General features: G+C 42.8%; 1 protein-coding gene across 1 annotated transcript in view; it reads left to right on the top strand.

Annotated features, from left to right (window-relative positions):
• The window catches only part of AR (androgen receptor), a 168,262-nt gene that overhangs the window by 96,534 nt on the left and 54,594 nt on the right, over positions 1-17,134 (top strand). Inside the window, exon 3 of the mRNA XM_070951840.1 lies at positions 6,463-6,579. Coding sequence (XP_070807941.1) covers positions 6,463-6,579 — 117 coding nt within the window. The remainder of the gene's footprint in view (positions 1-6,462; positions 6,580-17,134) is intronic.

The following is a 17,134-nucleotide window of genomic DNA, read 5'->3' as shown; positions in this document are numbered from 1 at the left end:
TTATTTGATGAAACTTTATGTGAGAATATTGGGGACGTGGATAACAAAGTAGATTTCAGCAAAGAGATTGTAGATTAATCTTTAGTGGTTACAATACATGCGATGGAGCTGATCTAGCCAGCTTGAAAGGAGCAACTTGCCAAACAGAAGTTGCTCTGGGGCAATCTGGTTGATGGGAGTTTTGTTGATAATGTTGTTTCTCATGCCACCAGAGTCAGTGTGCTAATATTTATGGGCTCCTTAAAAATAATAATTGCTAGCTTACCATAGTTAAAAGGCTGTGGTGCAATTTTGATGTAAGAAAGATAATCAGCTAAATCATATCTCTCCGATCTTGCCTCTCAAAATGATTATTGAAAATGAAAACTTCCACTCTGCTTCTTCTAGCTTGCGCTGTTATTATGTGTGTCTGCTCATTTCTTCTATTGGCCTCTCACTTTTTCCTTCACTTAATTATTTGCTCTCCTGACCCACTTGATTTATCTATCTAATTTATAGAGCCTCCCATCTCATGAGCAAGAGTCTCTGGGCAGCGTACAAGAAAACTAAATAAATTTTACATTTATTATCATTAACAAATATTAAAAACATTGAAAACTAAAAGAGGTTAAACAGGAATATTAGGCAGCCACCGTATCTACCAGAAGCTGATATAAATGCTCATGCTGCTGCATTTTGCCCCAAATAGTTTCAGCTAATCTTCAAGGGCAGCCTCCTGAACCCCTAACTTCCTTCCCAGACTTTCCCCAATTTTACTTCCTTTCCTCTCATTTATTTCCTTCCTACTTTTCTTCTTTCCCATCTTCTTCTTTGCAGTCTTCTTCCTTTCTCAGGGAGCGTCTATGGAGATCCTCAGTCCTCCAGGTCCTGATTGTCCCAAAGGTGCTTTTTGAGGAGGCAACTGGACTTACTTGTTTTTTTCTTTTGAAGACGTTTGGCTTCTTATCCAAGAAGCTTCTTCAGCTCTGACTGAATGGTGGGGAATGGAAGGATTTATGTTCCTTGCAGACAGCTGGTCATTTGCATCCTTTTAGAGAGTCGTCTGAGGCCATTTGGTGGTTTGTCTGGGTCTTCAGCGTCACCTGAGTGGTGCAAATTGGTATGGAGCCTTTCTTTGGGAGAGTTTTAAGCTCAGAAACAATGAGTCATACTGACAACTCCCCTCCCCCTTTTTCCAAGCCCCCTGATTCCATCTTAGTTATCCCCCTTTTTTTGTCTCCTTCCCACCAGCTCTCTCCTTGTTCTTTTTCCTCCCTGATGATTTTCTTCCTCCTTCTCCTGTCTCCTGAGGTTGCAGGGCTTTTCATGCTGTTTCCTCCTGGGCACCTTGATGTTTCCTCCGAGTAGCTCCTGATGAAACATAGCCCTCCTCCTCTCTTTTCTTTAATGCAACACTTCTGCATGACTTCAGTCTTTGAATTTGTGGCCTGGGGCAGTTTTTTAAAGTTCTTCTTTCCCAATCATTAAATCATCTTAACGTATCTTTGTTGGTTACAGATGGAGATAAGAATATGTACACTCTTGTTCTTTTCTTTCTGTCAAAGCGACCAAATTTCCTGCCTGCTTAGTTAGGCATTCCTGGTTGCTCCCTTTGCCTCAAGCAGCCCTTCCCTCCTCCTCCTCCTCCTCCTCCTCCTCCTCCTCCTCCTCCTCCTCCTCCTCCTCCTCCTCCTCCTTCCCCCAGGCACTTTTCTTGGCAGAGAATCTTGGGCCAGTCTCACCTCTTTCAATTTTTTCCCAGGCAACCATGTTCCTCTCCAAGAGGAAGAGTAGGGGTACCAAGAGGTACAAGTCGCATTGTTTATTTATTATTTATTTATTATTTAAATTTCTATACCGCCCTTCTCCAGAATAGGACTCAGGGCGGTGAACAGCCAAAGTAAAAACAATACATACAAAATTTAAAAACAATTTAAAATAATTAAATATTATTGGCCGAAAATTAAAATAACCCAATTTAAAATCAATTTAAAATTAACTCAGGCCAGCCCCGCTAATTGAAATAAATGGGTTTTCAGGGCCCGACGAAAAATCCGGAGGTCTGTTATTGTACGTAACTCTGGGGGGAGGTTGTTCCAGAGGGTGGGCGCCGCCACAGAGAAGGCTCTCCCCCTGGGGGTCGCCAGCCGACATTGTCTGGCGGACGGCACCCTGAGGAGGCCCACTCTGTGCGAGCGTACTGGCCGGTGGGAGGCTATTGGTGGCTATTGGTGGCATTGCTTGAACGGTGCAAGCTCTCAAAGCAGCTAAGACTCGCTGCTTCCAAGGAAAGGGAGGGAAAGAAGCAGCCAGAACAGGATACATAATGGCAGAGTTGGAAGGAAGCTTGGAGGCCAACCCTCTGCTTGAGCCCCATTCCAGACAAATGGCGGTCCAATCTCTTCTTCAAAGGCTCCAGGGATGGAGCACTGAGCAGAGGGCTTTTCAGAGGCCACAAATGAGATCCTTTCCCTTTCTTTTTCTCTACCCATTTGTCTAACGAAGCATCTTTTGGCATCTTAAAAGGCCACACATTAATTTCTGTATAAAGCTTTGGCGACAGAGTCCATTGGCTGTTCTCCAAAAGTAACTTGGTATTATACAGATCTCCTTGAGAGAGCGGTAACTGAGTAACAAACATATTTATTATTTCTCTTAAAAACCTTTTGCCCTAACTTGACAGCAGGAACAAAGTTGTAGGCTTGGCACTTCATTTTGCATTGTTCTCTATTACCACCATAGCCAAATAAATGTTGCTGGTTGTTTGGTCGGATCTTCTTTTTACTTCTTTCTGAGCTTTGGAAAGCCCTTATCTCAGATGTTTGGGGAGGACCAGAGTCTTTGGTGGACTTTTAGAAGGTCTATTTTGGAAGGCTAAATAAATATTTTAACTGACACTGTAATCAGGTGAAATTATTTTGAATTGTTCTATAATTTGGATTTTGTTTTATTTACCATCCAAGATAAATAAATGATAGGAAGTATAGAAACGTGGGGGCAGAGGAAAAAAGAGATTTTGAAGTGACTGATTATCAATTGTTCCTCACTCATCCTTTTTGCACCATAAAGTTTGTCTGCAGTTTGTTTGCAGCAGAATAGCAGAGCAAGGTGGAAATGATTACAAAATATAAATATAAAGAGCACCACCTATGTGCTAAAAAATCAGTTTTTGCCATAATGTAGAAGTAATAATAAGAACACAAAAGACCCAAGATCTTTTGGGAGGCGTATTACGGTGGTTCTCCTCCTTTCTCTCCGACCGGTCGCAGTCTGTGTTGACAGGGGGGCAGAGGTCGACCCCGAGGCCCCTCATATGTGGGGTGCCGCAGGGATCGGTCCTCTCGCCCCTTTTGTTCAACATTTATGTAAAGCCGCTGAGTGAGAGCATCCGTGGTTTCGGGGTGAAGTACCATCAGTACGCTGACGACACCCAGCTGTACATCTCCACCCCGGACCACCCCAACGATGCCCTTGAAGTGATGTCCCGGTGCCTGGAGGCCGTACGGATCTGGATGGGGAGGAACAGGCTCAGGCTCAACCCATCCAAGACTGAGTGGCTGTGGTTTCCAATGTCCCGATATAGTCAGCTGGTGCCATCGCTGACTATTGGGGGTGAATCATTGGCCCCCACAGAAAGGGCTCGCAACTTGGGTGTCCTCCTGGATTCACGGCTGTCTTTAGAAGATCACTTGACGGCCGTGACCGGGAGGATTTTTCATCAGGTTCGCCTGATCCGCCAGTTGCGTCCCTTTCTAGATCGGGACTCCCTACACACAGTCACTCATGCCCTCGTCACCTCTCGTCTGGACTATTGCAACGCTCTCTACATGGGGCTCCCCTTGAGGTGCACTCGGAGGCTCCAACTGGCGCAGAGTGCGGCCGCGCGGGTGATTATGGGAGCAACATGGAACTCCCATGTAACACCTCTCTTGCGTGAGCTGCACTGGCTCCCAGTGGTCTTCTGAGTGCGCTTCAAGGTTTTGGTTACTACCTTTAAAGCGCTCTATGGCTTAGGACTTGGTTATCTATGGGACCGCCTGCTACCACCAATAGCCTCCCACCGGCCAGTATGCTCCCATAGAGAGGGGCTCCTCCGGGTGCCGTCGGCCAAACAATGTCGGCTAGCGGCCCTCAGGGGGAGAGCCTTCTCTGTGGGGGCACCTACGATCTGGAACGAGCTCCCCCTGGAGATACGGAGGATCCCGGATCTTCGCACCTTCCGTCGCGCGCTTAAAATGTTTTTATTTCATCAAGCTGGCCTGGCCTAAATCATCTCCTCTTTTAAATTTAAATTTTAAACATAAATTTTTAATCTGTTTAATTATGGGGTATTTTAAAATTCAGCCTAAATTATTTAATTTGTTTTAATTTATTTTAGATTTTGTATTTCCTGTGTTTTATCTTCTGGCTGTTCACCGCCCTGAGTCCTTCGGGAGAAGGGCGGTATAGAAATTTAATAAAATAAATAAATAATAAATAAAGATCAGCAGTCAGCCTTTCCAGGTGCATGCCTCCTCTTCCTTTGATTACTCTCCCGTCAGCCAGACCAGTTATCAGTGATTCCAAAGTCCAGAAGAGCTCTGAATAAACCTGCAAACCAAGCAGGCTGCAGCTGCCTAAAGTCTTGGAGGCCGTAAAGGGGCAATTGCCACCATGACTTTCTCTCGGGAATCATTTGGAACGGGGACAGAAGAGGACTGGACCCAACTGGAATTCTAACAATAGCGTTTTGTTCATTTTGACTGATTGAGAGAGTTACCATTTAATAGATCGTTGTAAAATGCCACAACCTAGTATATCTTTAATTCAGTGAAATACAAAAGGTTTGCTGTGATGCACTCATCAGTGAGCTGATAACACGTGGTGCAAATGATCCATTGCCATTTTGCAAAGAAGCCTAAAACATTTGCTGAAGGCAGAGCTCTCAAGCACTGTGCCTCACCAGAGGGTAAGCAGGGCAGCAGTCAAGAAAAGGGAAAGTGGTTTAACCTGGAGAAGGGAAGACTGAGCAGAAATAAGAGAAATGCAGATTTTGGCTGCAAATGCCTTTGGCAGTGCAAACCGTCAGTGGTAAAACAGAGCCGTCGCTTGTTGCAGAGATGGCCTGAACAGCTGCACCTGGTTGAGAATGCTTTCTAACCCATTATCCCATACATCAAATAGATTGTTAGACTAGATGATCTCCAAATACTTTCAAGCCAATATGTACTTCTTTTCTTTCTTTCTCCCTCAGTTGGCTCCTTTGTCCTCCTCATATCCTGTTTGAACGTCCACCCATATAGGAATGCTGTTATTGCCTTGCTTCCACTTAGCCATTCCATTTTTGTCCAAGTTTCTCTGTACCTACTTTCTTCTCTAGTCCTCCATAACTTAAAATAATGTAAAAAAAAATCTGCCGGTTTCATACTATATATTCGTTTTACATCCCAAGGCTGCCTTGAATTTTCCAAGAGGCCAATTAGGAGTCTGACTAGGCTGATGGGTGCATCCGTAAGGCAGTTTCAGAGCTTTTCTGAAGTTGTGAGGGTGCACTAATAAAAGGACCGAATGCATCCTTGTGATTGTATCCCTCATGTCAGAGTAGGAGAGGGAGAAGAACTCATTAATTCAGAGAACTGTCCTGGCCAGGCCAGCCTAGCCCTCTGTCCTGCTGGCATTTTAAGCGGAGGGCTAAAGAAGAAAGAAACACCTGAACCCTTCCGATAGAGGGATGGGCGTCACAGGAAGTGTCCAAACTTCAAGACCACAATTTTTTGGGCTGCCACTCTGACCTGTATGCCGAGGTAACCTCATCAAAGCTGGTAATATATGTGCTCATGCTGAGCACCGGCTTCCAGTGCCACCTGGATGTTTATGAATATTCTGTGTCACTAACCCAGCCAGATGGATAATATCACCCAAATTGGCAATGCCTTTCTCGGGAAGGTGGAAGTTAATATTCTATTTAGTCTTCTCCCAAATAAGAGCAATTCTAGATTTTGATTTTTCCTATCCGAGATTTCAGTGTGAGGCTATCTCGAGCCCTTCTATAGCACAGCTTGTTGGATTTGCTGTCTGCTGGGTACAGAGTTGGTGAGGCCTGCTGAGCCTCTTCCTTGAGGCCTAGCAATGAGTCACGCTCTCCCAACAGAAGCTGAGGTGTGGTAGCCCCAAACATTTGGTTTCCGGCCTTTGCTCAGCAGTTGAAACTTCGGCCTGCTTCTGACGGGCCTCTGCCAGAGGGATCTTTGGGGGTAGACACATTACATAGGTGCACATTCTCCAGAGTTCAGGTGCACATACAGAAACTGTGGGTAGTAGGCACATCATTCAACACTCCCATGATTTTTGCTTCCCTTGGTTAACCCCCCCCCCCCAAGTCTGATATGATTTGTATATTTATTGATGCATTGTTCTATATGTGTGTTCTTAATTGCAACAAAGTCACCCCATCCCCCACTGTTCTGATCTATTAATGACAAATTTCACTGTTTCTTTTTTAAGGTAAACAAAAGTATCTCTGTGCCAGCCGAAATGACTGCACCATTGATAAATTCCGAAGGAAAAACTGTCCCTCCTGTCGCCTGAGAAAATGCTACGAAGCAGGGATGACCCTTGGAGGTAAGTCCCGCCACCTTTTGCCACTGGTGGGTTCCCCAAAATTATATGGTCTTTGGGTGTCCCAGAACTAATGAAGCCGAAACTCCTCTATGAAATCACAGGAGAAAAGATCAAAGTGTATGCCAAGTGGGTTTGAGATTAGGGCCATTCACTGATGAGCTCTTCAGAAATTCACAGCTTTTATGAGATGGATCTTCTGTGTCTTTATGCAGGAAGCAATCCCATCAGATCAAACTCTAATGAACCTGAGCGTATTACAAAGGCAGGTGTCCATATTCCCCAGCCAAGGGACAAAAAGTAGCTGGAAGAGACATTGCTTTGAGAAATCAGGAGAAAAACCAACGATTGGTTAGAAAGGAAATATGAATAAGGATATAGAGATAAAATAGATAGAGAATAGATGGGAGAAAACAATTAGAAAAATAGATACCCAGATGATGTCAAGTAAAAGGAGAAAGGGGAGAGGGGGGTAAAAGGGAAAAAAGTGAGATATTATAAAAATGTACACAAATGATGAAATAAAAATAATTGAATAAGAAATTGAAATGAGAATAAAGATAATTAGAAAATCGGGGCTGCTCGAATACCATTTTAGATTGAACTGAAAGGGGAAACAACAAGAGAGAGGGGAAGGAGTAGAGAGAGAGGAAGGGAGAAGAGAGGAGAGGAGAGAAGAGGAAAAAGAAGAAAAGGAGAGGAAGAAAAGGAGGGGAAAGAGGAGCAGAGGAGAAGGTTAGAAGGGGGGAAGAAGAGAGGAGTGGGGGAAGAGAATGGGAAGTAGGAAAGAGAAGGAGTGGAAGAACGAAGGAAGTAGGAGGAGAAAGAGGAAGGAAGAGAAGGGGAGGAGAAGAAGAAAGGTTGGAGTAAAGGTAAAGAGTAAAAGAGCAGCCCCGAAAAAGTAAAAATTAAAAATGAAAGTTAAAGAAAAGATGAATGAAAAATGATGGAAATGACTGTACATGTAAATATGTTTATGAGAAATAAAAATAAAAAACTTTTTTGGAAAAAAAATCAGAAAAAAAGCTGCTTTTAAGAAAAAACTTGCAGTTAGGAATGGTGAAGACTGGGCAAAATAAGAATTAAGAATACAGCATGCATACCTGTCTATCTTTGTATTTTAATAGTATCTCCTAGTAAACTTGTTTTCTAAGATAAGCACTCTCAATTGCTATAGATTGGATTAGATTTAGATTAGAATCTTTATTGTCACTTTTTTTTTATTGAAAAGTTTTTTACAAACATTTTAACCAAGTTTTAAGCCCCCCCCCTCCCCATTCCCCCTCCCTCCCCTCCCCCTTCTCCCCCCCCCCCGACTTCCCAGAGCGAAATACAGGGTATTCCATTTAGCAATCTTAAGCTCATATGCTAACTATCTATAAACTCTTTTCATCCCTTTTTCACTTCAACTCCCTATTTACGTAGCTAAGTAATAACATATCTTCTTAAATCCAAATATTCATTCATATACTATTTGAAACTTTTTAGTCCCATATTTGTTTTGAATATAATCAATCCATCTTCTCCAATCCACAATATATCTTTCTTGTGATTGGTCTTTCAAATATGCTGAGATTTTTGCCATTTCTGCTAAATTCGATACTTTTAATGTCCATTCTTCTATAGTAGGTAAATCTTCTTTCTTCCAATATTGCGCCACTAGCAGTCTTGCTGCCGTTATTAAATTTAACATCAAGTTAGTTTCAATAACAGTACAGTCTGAGATAATACCCAGCAAAAATAACTGTGGGGTGAAACTTATCTTTTTCTTAAAAATCTTCTGAATAATCCACCATATTTTTATTCAGAAAGTTTTAACTTTTTTACACATCCACCATATATGATAATAAGTTGCATCATCACAATCACATCTCCAACACTTAGGTTGTTGGTTCGGATATATACATGCTAATTTTTTAGGATCTAAATGCCATCTATAAAGCATTTTATAAAAAGTTTCTCTCAAGTTTTGTGCTTGTGTAAATTTCACATTTCTAACCCAAATTTTTTCCCAGGTTTCCATCATTATTGGTTCCTGGATATTCTGTGCCCATTTTATCATACAATCTTTAACTAATTCAGTTTCTGAATCTATTTCTATCAATGCATTATATAACCTTTTTATATGCGATTGACCTTGATCTCTAATTTGTTTTACCAAATTTTCATCAGTTTTTATGATACCAATTTTCTGATCCTCTCCATCTCGCGTGTAACTGTCCGAACTGAAACCAAGTCTGGGCTATCTTTTCTTCCCTTAATACATTTAAAGTCTTTAGTTGCAATATATTCCCTTCCATTATAAGAAGTTCCTTATATGTAGTCCTATCTTGTTTCTGTTCCACACTTACATTTTCCATCGCATGTCTGGGTATTGCCCATATAGGTATCTTGTGATTTAATTTATATTGATATTTTCTCCAAACACGCAACAGAGCACTCCTCAATATGTGAGTCTTAAAAACATTATCCGCTTTTTTATCATACAACAGATATGCATGCCATCCATATAATAGATCATATCATCTTTATTGTCACTTTGATGTATACTAATCAGCATATATTAAAATGAAATTTCATTGCATACAGCTCTCAAAAGGTCACCACCTCCAATATACACTATATAAACATGAGAAAATAAATAGATAGATAAATAATTATGCATACACCCACATATATGACACAGAGAAACAACAGTCTAGTTTGGATGACGAGAGAGACAAATATTGCAAGTTTACCAGACGGATGGCATAGGGAACAAAGCTGTTCCAGAATCTGGTAGTCCTGCTAGAAATACTTCTAAATCTCCTCCCAGAGGGGAGCAACAGAAACAGACAGTGGGGTGGGTGGGTGGGGTCTCTAACAATGCTTCGAGCTCTAAGCACAGAGCACTTATAAGCAATGTCCTGAATAATGGAAAGTGAGCTTCCTATAATCTCCGCTGTCCTTACCACTCTCTGCATGGACCTTCTATCTGAGGCACTGCTACCACCAAACCAAACAGTGATGCAATTTGTTAAATGCTCTCCATTGCGCCTCTGTAAAAAGTGGCCAGGACAGAAGGAGAAAGATGTGCTCTCCTCATCTGACGCAGGAAATGCAGACGCTGGTTTGCATGCTTCACTAAAGATGACGTGTGGAGAGACCAAGTAAGATTGCTAGTTATCTGCAACCTCAGACACTTAATACTGTTGACCACCTCTACAGCTGCATCTTTGATACTGAGTGGAGTATGACTATGTGGCTCTTTCTAAAATCTTTTATACCTACAGTATTCTGACCTTGGAGGTCTTCTAGTCCAACTACCTGCCCAAGGTAGAAGATCTCCTCCATCCCAGACAAATGATTGTCTAAAAATAGTTGTCTGTCTCTAAACCAATTTAGAAAAGGCTATGCTACACACACAAAAAGTAAGTGGATAAGAAAGACTAATTAGACAGCAAGCTATAGAGAAAAAAATTGTTGTGGGGGACCTCTGGACCCAATGTTCCTTTTACCAAACACACACACAGCAGAATTTATTGTGGACTATCAGTGTAATCTCACAAGTATTTTAAGTTTCACCTGAACAAGCAATACTACCCTAGTAAGCAACCCCTACCCCAGGGAACATTACTTTTTAATGAGCAAATTATTATCCAGTTGAGTGCTGGGCACCCCCAGGGTCCAGCCCAATGGTTTCCCTGCTTCTGGCAGCAGGCCTTTCCCAGATTCAGGGCCACAACTCGGGCCTGCTCTGGTAGAGATGCTGATCTCGGCCTCCACCTCATTTCCCAGCTGCAGAAATGCTACCCCTCCCAAACTCCTCTGCATGCAATTCGAGGCTTCCATCTTGCCTCACTGATGCCTGGAGGTTAGTATAAAACATGGAGTGATGCAACGTTGCTTATTTCTTTTAATTTAATTAATACCATCTTGTAACCCCTCCTCTTGCGGGGTTTTGAGACAGTTGATCTTAACTTGCATTCTCTTCCCAGTTCCCCTCTGTTTCTTCAGCATTTACTCTACTCCTCAGTAACTCTAAGCTCTGCCTGGAAATGCATAGGCTCTATTACAGGATGCCGTGTGTTGATTTAATTTAAAATGTATTGCGGGTTGTGTCCTGCACGTTTTCTTAAGCATTTAATAATTTATACCAGCAGGTGCTGAAGTAAAATTGACATGAGTTGAGCCAATTTCACTTTGTAGCCTAAGTATTTATTTTATCTATTTATTTTACTTCAGTAGTCTTATATGCCGCTCGAGTCAGGCCTGATAAAGCAGCAGTTTACTGACCTCCTAAAACAGTATTAAGATTAAAACCAAATAGTAGAAACATAACAGTATAATAAAATAGCACTGTATCTAATGTATTTAATTGGTAGTATTCCGTGCTCCAAGGAACAACTGTAACCCCATCCACTTCAGGAGAGATTAAAATGGTTCCTTCAGCCCAAAGTCTGGCTGAAATAGCCTGGCCGTAATGGAATTGCAAACAGGGCTGGGGCCAACCTGATTTGAAGAGCAGTGCTTTTCCAGAGTAGAGGGCAGCGAACGAGACGCTTCAACCCCAGAAACCTTGCAAGAGATTGTCCCAAAACGATGGGATGCAGAGGGAGCCTTCTCTTCCAGGTCTCAAGGGATGGGTAGAGATTGTTGGGAGAATGAGATCCCACAGATAATCGGGATCCAACAGGGAGACCTTTCTTTCATGTAGGAGAGGTCCATCTCATTCACCTATTAGTTGTTTGAGGGTATTAATAAACATATGCATGAGGGCAAGCCAGTAGAATAGCATCTTCTTAGATTTCAAAAAGCCATTGATAAAGTTCCTCATCAAAGACTTCTCAGTAGTAAGCAGAACAGCCATGGAATAAAAGCAGATCTTTTTGCAGATAAAGAACTGGCTAAAGAATAGGAATCCTGGGATTCTTTCCTAGGACAGGCGCTTTTTAACACATTTATAAATGATCTGGAATCGGGCATGGCTAATGGAATAGCCGGGTTTGCGAATGACACTACGTTGTTCAGAGTAGTAATAACAGTAACGCATGAAGGGTATCGAAATGGCAGATGCCATTCAATGTGAGCAAGGGTAAAGTGGTGCCCAAAATCCTAAGTGCTCATACAAATTAACAGGATCAACTGACAATGACTGATGGAGGAAGGGACCTTGGAGCGATGATCAGCAGATCAAGGAATGGGCTGACAGAGTCAGCATCTACTGTAAAAAAATAAAAAATAAAAAGGCCAACAGCATATTAGGAGTAATAAGAAATGGCACTGAAAACAGAGATGGCAATATCATAATGTTCTTATATGAATCAATGGTATGACCAGATCTGGAATATTGTGTGCAGTTCTGGTAGCTGCTCCTCAAAAAATAGATAATAGAAAGTTCAGAGGAGGACAACTAAGATGACGATGGGGTTGGAGTAGCTTCCCTAGGAAGGAGGCGAATGAAAGGAGACATGATTGAAATTTACAGAATTGGACATGATGTGGATTAAATGGGCACATAGAAGCTATTTTTCTCCTTCCCACAATACTAGACCTAGAGGCCCATTCAGTGAAATTGAATCCTGGGAGGATCAGGGCACAATGCATAATTAAACTTTGAAATTCACTATTATGAAATGTACTGGCTCCCAGCTTAGCTGGCTTGAGAAACGGGTTTGACCAATTTATGGAAATCATTGGGATCAATTATTATTAGCCTTGATGAAATGCGACCATCTGTGAATGGAATAGCAGGGAGATTAGTGGGCTTCCTTACACACTTGTTTTAGCACTGTAAGAACAAACTGCTGGGCTACCTCAGTTAAGAGCCTGATCTAGCAGGGCCCCACTTAGGTCCCTGAGGAGAAGGATGACTGAGGGGCCTGTCCACCAGGTTTTTGTCAAGCATCCCTCAAAAAATAGTCCATGCGTCTACAGAACCGGTAGTAAAACCGGTGGGAAGCTGCGCCCACCGACCCCGACGTCATCAAAATGCTTCTGCACTTGTGCAGAAGTGCGAGCGATGCGAGCTCATGCGCGGCCCCATTGCGAACCGGTATAAAAGTAAGTAGAACCCACCCCTGCCATAGGTTATTGGGGTAGCTGACAGGCTAGGATGAAGCAGCAAGGAAATTTCTCAGTTTGCTATGTGAACATCTTCTCAGCTCACACTTTCTCCCCCCCCCCCCCAAAAAAAAAAAAACTGGGCTGGACTGTTCTAGAACACTTTTCTAGCCATCTTCTGGAAAACTGGTAAACCTGTTCAAAACAGAAGTCCATGGATCTTCCAAAAATAGCCCATAATCAAGGTTGGATTATTCCAGCATTATTCCATTAATGCTGAGCCAGACAGTAGTACTTCAGGAGAGTGTGTGTGTGTGTGTGTGTGTGTGTGTGTGTGTGTGTGTGTTTAGGTTTATTAACTGTGTAGCTGTTGGCTATGATACAAATTTACCCAGAGAAAAATGTGAACCATCTTCACTTAGTAAATGCAACCTACTCAACATGTCAAATTAAGGAATCCCCTTTCCAGTTGATCAGCATGATCGAATAGAGTTATGAATTGGGAGTTATGGAATCTCTCCCTTTATAAATTAAGGAAATGAAGGCCTCATTCTGTGATGGAGGAAGTTCTTCACCTAGTCGGATCTCATTCATTACATGAATTCAAGATTCAGCCAGGATTTCTTAATGAGTCATGTAATATCCTGCAAAAATACCATTGGGTTCTGGGGTGTTATTCATTGTAAATGTTTTAATTGCTTCTTTAGTTTTATCTTAGATTATGGTTCAGTTAAAAGTCTCTTTTTGCATAGAAAGTAGATTGCAACATGATCATTTTAAAACCTGACATTTTTCAGTTACAAATCCATCTGGTGGTGATACTGTCTATCCCACATTTTTTAGCTTACCAAGAAATAGGCTGTGGTCTACTTTGTCAAATGCTTTACTAAACCCAAGTATGCACTTCACTGGTCCACTAATTTAGTCACTTAGTTAAAGAATGAAATAAAATTTGTTTAGCATGATCTCTTTCTGACAAACCTGTGTTGGCTTCTGGAGGACCAATTATTTCCTTGACATTTTTTCTTGTTTTTTATATGTTTAAAAAACTTTTTCCTATTATTTTTGACATTTATTGCAAGTCTTACTTTATTCTGAGTGTCAGCTTTCATGATTTCATCTTTGCATGTCTGGGCTATTTGTTTGGTACTCTGTCTTATTTATATGTCCCTCTTTCCATTTTTTGTATTTATCCTTTTTTCTTTCTTTCAGTTTATCAGGAGATCTTTGTGCAGCCATGCTGGTTTTTTCTTTTTCAGTGGTATTGAACTGGACTGGCCTTTATAATCATATTTTTTAGAGTTTCCCAAGCTTCTTGTTTTCCCCTTTAAGATTTGCATCCTTGCAATCCTTCACATGCTTTTTAAAAATCTAAGACACTGGTTTGATTATATTCTATCATTTGTGTTTGCATGACATTGAATTCCAATGTGACTTGGACACTCTCTCCACCCCCCCCCCAAAGTTCCAGCAGCTTCAACCCCCTCTGTCCCTTCTTCTCTGTTAGTAAGAATTAGGTCCGCTATAGCTTTTCCTCTAGTTCTCGCCTCTACCTTTTGGATGACAACATTGTCAGCTAGGCTGGTCAGAGACCTGTTCAAACTCCCACTTGATGCAGAGTTTGTCTCCCAGTTGATATCAGGGTAGTTAAAGTCCCTTTGAGTGTTTATGTATAGGCATCTGCTTCCTATATCTCTTACTTTATTTCTGAGTTTTCTTCCTTCCATCACTCCCTACCTCATCGTTTGATGGGTTGTTTTGGGGTTTATGCTTGGGATTAGGTCCTGAAGATCCTAAAGATCGGCTGTCCTCCCACCTCAATTTTAGTTTAAATCTCTTCTGATAAATTGAGCCAGTTGTTCTCCTGTGCGCGGCTTGGAGAGTCCGAGCATGGGTTCAATTCTGTCTGATTGGCCAGAGATTGAGTTGTAATTTCTTTGGCCACGCCTCTTCCTCAGCTTTTTCACCTCAGTCAGCCTAGAGAGACATAAAATGAGTTGCTCCTTACTAAATTGATTGAATTGGAAAGAATGAAGTGGATTCAAAGAAACCTAATTCTTCTGTGGTGGAGTTACTGGAGCTCAGCGGAGACCACGGTTTGCCCTTTTGCGCCGAGATTGGCACCACAATAGCTGCCATTACCGCATGGTCGGCAAGATCACAACAATAAGAGGCAGTGTGTTGGTGGCTAAGCCTGAAGGAACCCAGGCACTTTGAGACCCTCTGAAGACTGAGACTTTGGTCAGCAGTGAGGGAGATGGCCAGAAAGCACGCAAGTAAACTGTGTGGCCAGTTTTAGTGCCAATATCACGTTGCAGACGTTTGTGACCCTGTTGCCAGTCTTGCGCTCTTTTGCCTCTGCTGCTTCTGCTGTGTGCAGTTTTGCGCTTACAAACCGTGTTGCCAGTTTGGTGCCCCATTGTGGCTTGGATTTGCAGTGCGTTCCCGGATTGTTTTTGTTTGTCAGCTTAGACTTATTGCTAAAGGGTTACTTCAGCAATTGTAATTCAATTCTTCCGGGACTAGTATTGTCTGAGTGCAGATAGCATCAGCGGTTGCAGCTTTAAAATGGCGGACCACAGGGAGTCAATTAGCAGCAATTCTGCTGACTCTTCTCCCACTCATCAGGAAGCTGAGGCTTCAGAGCCCAGTAGGGCTAGATTGGCGTCTAAAGGGCCTTCTGCCAGATCTAAGGCCCAAGCACCCAAGGTCAACCTATTCAGCTTCTGAGAAGGATGCAAAGAGGAGACAGAGGGCCTTGGAAAAGCAATTTGCAAAGGCCCCAAAAATGGCAGAGGCTCCATAAGATCCAGGAATTCCTGGGAGTTTCAGGGAAGTTGGCATTTCCTTGGGAGGGGAATTGGCCCCTCAACCCTTACAGGAGGATCAGCTGTAACATGATTATGAGCCTCCAAGAATTTCACACACTTCCCTCTGAGGAAGGGGCTAATCCTGCTTCAAGCCTGGCCACTATAGGATTGCGACCTGTGTCTGGCCATAGAGCTTCTGCTCCATCTGCCATGGTTACTCTGACTGCAGCAGGGCTCCGCCCCAAGGAGAATATAGAGCATGGTTTGTCACAGTGGTGGGTTTCAAAATTTTTTACTACCGGTTCTATAGGTGTGGCTTGGTGGGTGTGGCTTGGCCATGGCAGGGGAAGGATAGTGTAAAATCTCCATTTCCTCCCAATTAATTGGGACTCGGAAGGCAGATAATAGATGGGGGCAGGGCCAGTCAGAGGTGATATTTACTGGTTCTCCGAACTTCTCAGATACTGGTTCCCCAGATCTGGTCAGAACCTGCTGAAACCCACCTCTGGTTTGGCAGCAGAATTGCATAACATCATAGCACAAACCATTATACAAGGGATTGATGCACCTCTCCACCAAAGGGGATTACTGGGATCTTCCCAGCCAGGGACTTTGTAGTCTCATTTTCAACCCGAGGCTGGATATCTTAGGGTGGAAACCTCCCCACTCCCTTCTATACACAGCAAGGCTTCGCTGGTGGGAGATGAAGAAATGGGAGAGTATGATTTATCAGAGGATGAAGGTATCTCTCTAGAGCAGCCCACATATACCGGGTTTTTCCGCCCCACTCTGTTTAAGACCTTGTTGCTTAAGGCCAAATCAACGGCCAATTTGGGGGTGTCTGGGGAGCTAACTGTTAGGGTTATCGCTTATCCACGAATACACTTTGGAGGCAGGTGGTGGCCTTGGCCACAATTCTCCCAGGAGAAGGAACGATTCCTCTTTCACAGCACCCCAGGGTGCATAGTTTTTTAAAAGGGGTATCTAACCTTTTTATCACCAATGGTCCACTGATACCCAACTTGGGACCTGTCATTCGTTTTATAGGCACTCACAGCCCCTCCGTTTGAGCCCTTGGAATCCACCAGCCTTAGACTATAGACTTTCAAGGTTGCCTTTCTGGTGGTGATCACTTCTGCACGCGGCCCTGTCAGTAAGACAAGATCTGTGCATTTTTCATCCAAATAGGGTCGTACTCAGATTAGATCTGGTACATTTATACCAAAACTCAACACTTGGTTTCACAGGGCACGAAAAGTGATGCTACCAGATTTTTGCCCTAAGCCCAGACTTCCACGTGAACATTGCTGCCATACCTTGGACGTCCGCAGAGCGCTTCTCAAGTACATACAGTGTACGGCCTCATTCAGATGGTCGGAATTGCTGTTTGTTTCCTTTCAGCCCAGGTCTATGGGCAAGAAAGTATCACCATCTACCATTGGACACTGGCTGAAAGCGGGTATCGCATTGACTTAGGAACACCAGGCCAGGCCTATTCCAAGCCGTATTACGGCACATTCAACTAGAAGCGCAGCCACTACAGCAGCTTGGGCTACACAGGCCTCAATCCAGGAGATTTGCAGGGTGGCTTCCTGGGCTTCCCCTTCGCCATTCATACAGAATTACAAGTTGGATATGTTGGATAAGGCCCATGTTCTGAGGGCTTCCTTCCTTCCTTCTTTTTCTTTCCCATCTTTGCTGGTAGG

This window comes from Pituophis catenifer, unplaced genomic scaffold (assembly GCF_029215685.1).
Source record: "Pituophis catenifer annectens isolate HBS135680 unplaced genomic scaffold, rPitCat1.0.hap2 SCAF_11, whole genome shotgun sequence".
NCBI lineage: Eukaryota > Metazoa > Chordata > Lepidosauria > Squamata > Colubridae > Pituophis > Pituophis catenifer.
Note: the sequence above shows the minus strand (reverse complement) of the source record. Positions and strands in the feature narration are given on the sequence as shown.